Below are 9,400 nucleotides of genomic sequence, written 5' to 3'. Positions count from 1 at the left end.
AAAGAAAAGGTTACATATTCTTTTCAGAATTCTCTGTGTCAGAAAGCATGTAATCCATTTGAGAAAGATTTTCATTTTCAATAGTTAAAATTTCTTTGCAAAGTCTTTTGGTGCTAAAAAGAAAATGCGACAGTTATCTGGAAAATTCATTTATGTGGAAAAATGTCTCTCCTAAAGATTTTAGATCGATGAGATAGTGTGTTCTATTTAGTTAAGTGCCCTTCTCCTTTGTTGACATTTCATTGCCTAATGTTCTCAAGCTTTTCCCCAAGCTTTGAATTAAAAGCTTCTTGAGACTAAGGATTGTGACATCCTTTCTCAGACACTCAATATCCTTGTGGTTCTCAGGTTTTGTTTCTGCCAAGAAACAAATATGATTTGACATTTCCCAAGACTATACACTCTCAAAGTATGCATAAACTTTGACATACCCTCTAGCCATTTTGGCAAGATCATGAAGCAATAGTCATTGGACCTTAATAGTCTGGGGAAGCAGATCTAGAAGTTTTTTGCAAGAAAATCAATTAATTTAACCATTCATCCTTCAAAATACCCAAAGGTAAAAATAAATAGGTAGAATTAATCTATAAATTCTTAAAAGCAAAGCATATATTTAAAAAGAATCATCTTAGTTATGGATTCCAGTTTTTAAGTAACATCAATACTGCGAACACACAAGGTTTGTCTTTGTCCACCTCGATAGCCTCTTAGCCTAATACTTCTCCCTCATGCATACTTTGTCCTCCCACTTTCCTACTTAATCTTTTACTCAGATTGGCCAGATTCTTGCCCCCTGCCCCCCCCATTGGCGTTTTCTTATATGCTAGTCTCTCTGCATGAAAAAGTCATTTTTCACCTCCTCTTGCCTCGCTCAAACGCTCTGTCCCAAGGATACCACTCACAAAAAGTGTCTCCTTCTCATAGCAGTCATAGAAAGGGTCTTGCCACTGTGCCTTTTGAAAGAGAGAAGAAAACCTGGAGAGGCTATGCCACTTCCCCAGGTTTTAGCCTGAGCATCAGAGCTGGCATTGTTACATTAGCTGTCATTATTTTTGATGACGCCTCTCTAACGTCAGCCACTTTGTTGAGACATACTCCTTTCCCTGATCTTCGAAATGTGGGGTATTATCTGTCACGGGTCACCTCTGCAGGTCCCACACAGAGAAGCTGTTAGAGCGATGAACCTTACCCGGTGTGTTGAGCAGACGGGACCTTCGGCAGTAGTAGGCCACCTCCTGCTCACAGTGCTCAGAACCGTCAATCATGGCAGCCAGCTGCTCCGTGCTGCCTCCGTAGTCTAGGACCGTGATATACGGGTTTTCTGGGTCCGCACCTCGCACATGGGTCAGCTCCATCTTGTTGTGTTGAACTGACGTCCAAATTTTGTCAGCTGCCATGGCAGCACGCGCCAAGGAGAGAGATGAAAAGGAACGTGAGGAAAGCATGAGAGGAGCGTGGATGTAGTTCAATGTCATTCAACATGCATTAATTAATCCCCACCTGTATTCCCTACTCCTGTAAAGAATATGACCAGAGAAGTCTTTCTTTTTGTTTTCCATATGGAGCTCAACCCCAAGTTGGGCAGCAGGGGATTAATAATCCTTAAAGCTTATTTTGGGAGTGCTTATTCCATAGGTTTTATATAATCTATTTAACAAACATTATCTCATTTCACACTCATATGTCATTTTGTCATACTGTGGTAATTCTCCAGTGGTATTTTAAAGGACAGCAATGTCACCCAGAGTAGACAGGTTTTAAGAACCTCCAGACTACATCAAAGTCAGAAGGGTGGTGACACATTTTTGAAATTTAGTCAGTAAACACTTTGGATATTACAACAGAACATTGTGTAACACAGTGCTGCAGGATGAGCTCTCTAGTTTGGAAGGATCTCAAAATAAAGCATGGTCACAACAGTAAACTTGAACATACCAACAACGGGACAGATGGGACAAGATCTGGCCGCATTTTTTCCCGTTATACATGGGGCTGCCATGAATCAGAGCTGACTGAAAACCAATTAGTAGCAATCTCATTTAAAATGGACAATGCCAACCTTGAAAGACCTTCAATACTCCCATCTCAGTGATAAGGAAAATAAGGCAGGATGAATAGGCAGCTCACGAAGGATGACATAATGACTAATTGAGAATTTGTACCCAAAATACGTGACTCAAAGCCATCAGTTCTGTGAGTTCCAAACCAGCTACTGACACATACCTGTCACAAGAGAACATGAATACAAATAATGCCTTCAGAAAGTCATGAGTCCGGCATTGAAGATAAGGTTATATATTTGTAAATGATGGGTGAGATTGTGCAAGCTACATAATGCTTTTGATGCACTATATTCCAGCATTTTTTGCTTGCTTGTTTGTTTTATAATTTGATCTTCATGTTACCTCTATTTACCAACATATTTGAAAAGTCTTATAATTAAAGAATATGCAGAGACATGGACCTTTTAGTCAGAGGGAAGAACATGTTTTGTCTAGTCAAGAAAGAATGAAAGAAAATATATTTTAGAGTTCAACAAATATGTATTTGAAGCCTGTTTCTGCCAACAACTCACATGGAAAAGTCATCTGACTCCTCAGAGACTCACTTTCACCATGTGTGAGAGTATTTTTAAAAACGGAAAGAGCAACAGCGATGCTCTTCATATGAGATAGAATCCCAAAGTGCGATGCACTCCAGATAGTGACGTGTGATCACAGACCAGGCTGCAATATTTACCGCAGTGAGGCACCTAATTGATTCTGAACATCCTCACAAACTTAATAGAGGAAGAAGAAGACCTTTCTTTTTTCCTCCGAAAATCTTGCCCAAGTTGTAGCATCATTACTCTTACTCAATGGCAGAGCTGAAAAAGAATTTAATGTAGATACCATGTGGATTTCCCCTTCAAAACCCTCCTAGTTTTAGAAATTAGGAAACCAAGATTCAGGAAATGAAGGAAAAACCCGAGGATTACCTAATAAAGAGTCACAATGAAGAACATGTAATGAATGTAATCACAATTAATATTAGTACTATTAAGCAAGATCTTGAATATTGGCACGATTACGTTGAAAAGGAAAAGCACTGATCCCCAAGACTCCCAGTGGAAATTCTCTCTCTGCTACTAACTCTGGATATGTCTTAGGCCAAGTCACTTGATCTACCTGTACTTCAGCTTGAACACAGTAGAAATCCAGGACAAGAAAAGCAAAGAGCTTTGCTTTCAACTATCTGTAGTTTTCAACTCTAAAAGGAAATATTTTTTGCAGCATACAATTAATTTTGCTAAAGCATTCTGGCTCATCTTGAAACTATTTTCTAAACTCAGTTCTTGGATAAACAAAACAACCTGCCTTCAATGTTTGAGGCAGCATAACAAAATTCAGAAAACAAAGTAAATATTGATGAAATCTGACTGTTTTATTAGTTTGAAATCAGTGATAAGACATGATTCATATTAAAGACAATAATGTTACAGAATGAATTAAACCATAATTCCAAAAACTATAGTTGGCATCATTAAAGATGAATGTTGATAAAATAAAGAAAAGAAATTAATTGTTTAATAATTAAATATTGCATAAAAGAAATAAAGACTGGCGAGGTTGAAATGCTCATGGTGCTTATTATAAGAAGAAGAAACCCATCTTAATCTACACTAACAGATAAGATTCATTACTACTTGATGCAATGGCATTGCATATATGTTATCTTTAGTACCCACCACTGTTAACATCACTAGTTCCAGTTCACAGATGTTCATGGATTTAAGTTCATGGATATAACAAATGTGTCCCCAACCTCAAATTATCCAAACTGTCTGATTTCAAATGTAATCCACACAGCTTCACTAACTCATATGGATGTCCTGTCCACCTCCCACCCCTCCCAGGAACCCTGGTGGCATAGTGGTTACCCAGTGGAGTGCAAAATTGCAAGGTCAGCAGTTCAAAACCACCAGCCACTCCCTAGGAGAAAGATGATGCTTTCTACTCCCCTAAAGAGTTACAGTCTCAGAAACTCACTGGGGCAGTTCTACCTTGTCCTATAGGGTGACTATGAGTCAGCATTGACTTGATCGTTGTCTGATTTGGTTTGAGTTTTTTAAGTGGATACTGATTTTTACATTATCCATTAATCCATTCGATACATTTATTGATTGACTTGCTGATTTAATAATTGATTTATTTTTTTCTACATCACATTCAATCTTTAGTGAAAGAGAAAATAAATAATTTTTCATCTCAAAGCCAACTTTCCCTTGCCTTGAATTGCCAACTTTGCCTTGTCTTTTGGGCCTTGTGGGTGAATTGGGCTTTAATAATCATACTATTTACATATTTTGGATATATGAACTACATAGAACACAAATAAACATAATGTACAAAGATGCAAAAGACTAATCCTCCCAACTCATTTAATAGACAGAACTGTAGCGAGCTGCAAGAACAGGATGTGGGATAGGGGAAGACATGATTGCTTGGATCTCAGTGCCTCCTCACTGGCTTCTATTTAAAACTATTGTGTGTCCCAAGAGTCTCCTGAGAGATATCAAGTCTTTATGATTAGGTTGTTACACCTGTGGGAAGGTATAGGTACAATCTAACCTACAAAGTAGTCACAGCCTGATGATGCCTCTTTGGGGGTGTTGTCAGGTTGAGAAGTCTAGAACAGTTGGTTGGCTGGTAAAGGAAATATATGAGCTTATAATTATGAAAGCAAGATCTGCATGAAACACCAAACATTTCTGCTCGCACCATGAAAGAAAGCTTTCTGTCTTCTAATAACAGAGTTGATGTTGCTGAAAACCAAATCCTGAGTGTTATCGTACAAGTAGATAAATTATAATGCCAGCTGAATTCTCAACCCAAAATGGTGGGAAGTGTGGCATATGGAAGACCCACTCCCCAACATCACTCCTGGGAAGCCAAGTCCTGATCCAGGTGTGGATGGTGTGAGGACAGTATTGGTTCCAACACACCTGGCTCAGTTCTTCCTAATGTTGAGTTGGCTGGGAATGGATCCCACAGCAGGTGGTAAACTAGAGCAACCAAGTTCTGACATGACTACAATTTATGAACAATTAGTTCTTATGACATGGCCCTATTCAATACTCACTATCATGAAGAGATCACTGAAGATATGGGTGCTACAGAAAAGTGTAGTGAAGAAACTAGATGGGGTCTAGCTATCAGAAAAAAAATAAATCTGGGGTTTTAAAATCTTGTCTTAAAACAAGCAGCCATCTAAGTGAGGCATCAACCAAGTCCACATGGAAGAAACCAACCAACCTGTATGATACAAGAATTACAAATAATAAAGCTCAACTTTAGAGGAGGGAATGGTATCAGGGCTTTAATTGTGAACACCCACCCAATTTGCAGAAGGCTATAGATTACAGTGGAAGCTCAATATCCATTGCAGGATTCCTACATGGGTTAAGCCTTTGATGAATCCCCTCTGAACACAGTCCAGGATGTGAGTAACCTTGCTAACACATAGCGAGCATTGTAAAGTCAATGTCAGAATTACTAAGGTTAAAATGTAATGACTTCTCATTTTATTCCCATTTTAAAGTTTCAGTTTGAAAACTTTCTGCATTCTTTTATATTGATGTTTTTTCTATTTTTTGTCTAGTCGTTGTAGTTGGGTTTGGTTTGCTCCCTGTTTGTATTTTGTATGATTATCTGTATATGAAATCCAGGATATGTACTGCTGTAGGGACCGTAACTGGCATTAATAATAACCTAGTGACAGAGCAAAGGAGAATAGGGGGGAATGAGGAACTAACAACAATGGATTTAGGAAGAAAATGTTCTGAGATTGATTATGATGGTACTTGCACAATTCTTAATATGATGGAATGCTTAAAGTGTATGCTGTGTGAAGTATATGCCAATAAAACTATTATTTTTAAAAAACATGTAGTAGGGTTGGTGAATTTTTGTTTTTACAAGTGTGTCATGTTAGGTGCAAGTATGAATTTATTATTGTCTTTGGAGATCATATATGGTTGAAGAGTTGTGTGCAAATGCCAAATTTACAAGGGGTGTCCTGTGATGTTTAGCTTGTGTGTCAATTTGTTACATTTGTGGGTAGGCATGGGTGAAGTCCAACCTATCCATTAGGTCACAGCCTGATGGTGCCTCTTTGGTAGTGTGGCATACTTGATATAGCTATAAAAGTGGATGCCTCAGGGGAATTTCCTCTCGGTATGAATTTCACAGCAGGTGTCAAGGTACACAGTTACCCATCCACAGCTACCACGTATCTCTGCTGCCATCTGCCTTCCATCTGTAACTGTCCCCTGCTGCAGACATCATGGTCCAGACCTGCTGCCTCCCACATGGCTTCCATTACAGCTGCAACCACTGACTAGACTTGCCCGGCTCCTTGGCTCTTCAGCCAGACAACATGTGAGTTCAGAAGGGCTTTCAGCATCACAACTGACCCACAGAAGTGAGCTGGACTAGTTAGCTTACCTGGCTTTGTGAACTACACCCTTGATGTAAATACTTTTCTTGATCGCAACTTCTCTCTTTATATACACATAGAAATATCTTGGTTTTGATCCTCTAGAAAACCCATCCTAATACATGAGTCCAAAGAGTGAAAACAAGGAGGTATTTGTATATTATCTTATCTTCCTTTCTATTACTTTTTTATTCTAATTTTTGATAGAAATATATTGCTCAATCTTGTGTTATTTTCACAATTCTCATATTCTCTGTCCATTGTTATGGACAATTGTGTATTCTGAGTGCCTTTCAACTTCAGAGCTCAACTCCCAACGTTAGATCAAAAAATATTCTCCTGTTGCCCCAGAATTTCAATGGACTCGTTTTTAGAAGTAGATTGTTCAGCCTTTGCTCCTATTCTGTTTTATTCTTGAAGCTCCACTGCAATGGGTTCACCGTGCGAGAGTGACCTTGATGGTATTTGGATTACCAGTGGCACAGAGTTCAGCCTCAAAGCCAGTCAGCAGTTTAAAACCACCAGTGGCTCCACAGGAGAAAGACTTAGTCTTGGAGACTCACGGGGCAGTTCTACTGTGTCTTATGAGGTTGCTATGAGTCAGAGTTTACTCCTTGGCAGTGATTTTTTTGTTTGTTTGTTTGTTTTAATTTCTTACCCAAGGAGCCCTGGTGGTGCTGTATGTAACTGTTCACTTGCTGCTTGTGAGATCAGAGGTGCAAGCTCACTAGTCACTCTGAGAGAGAGAGATGAAGTCATCTTTCTGTAAAGATTTACGGCCTCATAAACCCTTTATAGGGTTGCTATGAATCACAATTGATTCAATGGCAGTGAGTATTTGGGGGTTTATTTCCTACTTAGCATGTTACAATTTTTCCTTAGTGCCCAAGGAAGTAAAAATCAAAATGAATTGGGCCTTAAGAGACTTTATCAATTACAGTAGAATTAGACTGTTTATGGACCAGAACCTATTTGTAAAAATAGCATATATTAAATCAGATATTCTTTGTCATTAGATTATGAATGCATCCAAGTCAATTCAGCTCTCAGAAATTTTCTGAAAAATTTGAAGTGCATCTAAGTGATATATCAACAGTGATAAGATATAATCTTATAGAAAGGATCAACAATCTTCAATACCACCAACCGCTCCCTCTTCTTCTTCTCAATGAAGGACCCACTATCTTCCCAGTTATTCAAGTCACCTAGAAATATAGAGATTATTCAAATTTCTTTTATCTCTCTTTATCCTCCTATCTAATCTCCACCCCACCTTTCCACCTGCAAAATACCTATGTGATACATGCAGTAACTCTTCACCCAAGTCGCATTTGTGAAGCTCGTTACCCCTTGGCTTGGACCACCGGAATACTACTTTCTGGGTTCCATCTTTCCACTTTTGTTGTATCCCACCTGCTATTGCTGAAATTTGGACTCTCTGAGCAGCAAATAAATAAATAAATAAATAAACATTCTTAAATTGAAGACATACAAGTGTAAGGCAAAAAAGTATTGCTACAACATACAGAAATCTTCATTAAACAAAAATATTAAATTATGCAACGATCATTTCTCCCCTGGTCTTTCATCTTGATTGATACACTTCTTTCTGAAGAAGGTGTTCTCATCTCTCTGCTACTTCACAGGAGACTTCCACGCTCTTCCATTTATGCGCATCCAAATGGCAGTTTGGGCATCCTCCAGGCAGGCTACTCATGTTTCTTTGGAATGTTCTTTGCATTGTGGGAACAAAATTAAGTCTCAAGGAGTCAGGTCAGCCATGGAGGATGAATGACATAAGCGTTTCCAATGAAATCCTCGTAGGACGGCCCTTGTGACCCTCAAAGAATGAGCAAGTTCATTGTCATGATGGAAAAACAAATTCTGGGTGGAATTTTCCTAGCCTTTTGTTCCCACGGATATATTTTTTATTTTTCTTAAAACTTCCTCATACTAGTGTATGGGGTCTTAAGGCTTGAAGATAAACAAGCAGCCATCTAGCTGAGAAGCAACAACACCCACACCGAAGAAGTACACCAGCCTGTGTGATCATGTGGTGTCAGTGGGATGAAGTATCAGGCATCAAAGCTCCAGAACAAAAAAAATCATATCAATGTGAATGAGGGGGAGTGCGAAGTGGAGACCCAAAGCCTATCTATAGACAATCAGACATCCCCTTACAGAAGGATCACGAGGAAGAGAGGAGCCAGTTAGGGTGCAGTATAGTACCGTTGAAACATAAAACTTTCCTCTAGTTCTTTAATGCTACCTCCCCCCTACTATCATGACCTCAATTCTACCTTACAAATGTGGCTAGACCAGACCATGTACACTGGTGCATATAAGAATTCAGGACAGATATACCCCTTAGAACCATAATGAGAGTATCAATACCAGGAGAGGAAGGGATGGGGGATGAAGGGGTAACCAATCATAATGATCTTCATAGAACCCCCACACCCTCAGGGGGATGGACAGCAGAAGAGTGGGTGAAGGGAGACATCGGTCAGTGTAAGACATGAAAAAAATATTATAAATTATCAAGGGTTCAAGAGAGGTGGGGTGGGGGAGAGGGGAAATGAGCTGACACCAAGGGCTCAAGTAGAAAATGTTTTGAAAATGATGATGGCAACATATGCACAAATATGCTTGTCCCAATGGATGGATGGATGGATGGATGAATGGATGGATGGATGGATGGATGGATTGTAATAATAAATTAAATGATGGGAACAATACACCATAATAAACCCCTATTGCTGTCCTATGTCCTTCAAAATAATCTATCAAAATTATCCCTTTGACATTCCCCAAATATTGCCATAACTTTCTGAGTTATTGAGTTAGTTAATTGTGCCAGCCTGGCTGATAATCACATGTGGGGCTAATTGAAAGGTGGAGGGATAAATGGGTGGTGAGCCTC

The 9,400-nt window shown here is 39.1% G+C and overlaps 1 protein-coding gene across 2 annotated transcripts in view; it reads right to left on the bottom strand.

The window, feature by feature from the left end:
* Nucleotides 1–9,400, bottom strand: part of CNTNAP5 (contactin associated protein family member 5) — a 1,132,484-nt gene that overhangs the window by 299,999 nt on the left and 823,085 nt on the right. For both annotated transcript variants that reach the window (XM_030887885.2, XM_045299024.1), the window contains one exon: nucleotides 1,190–1,390. In XM_030887885.2, coding sequence (XP_030743745.1) covers nucleotides 1,190–1,390 — 201 coding nt within the window. The remainder of the gene's footprint in view (nucleotides 1–1,189; nucleotides 1,391–9,400) is intronic.

Source organism: Echinops telfairi, unplaced genomic scaffold, assembly GCF_000313985.2.
Source record: "Echinops telfairi isolate 266 unplaced genomic scaffold, ASM31398v2 ScPeMD7_4;HRSCAF=17, whole genome shotgun sequence".
NCBI lineage: Eukaryota > Metazoa > Chordata > Mammalia > Afrosoricida > Tenrecidae > Echinops > Echinops telfairi.
Note: the sequence above shows the minus strand (reverse complement) of the source record. Positions and strands in the feature narration are given on the sequence as shown.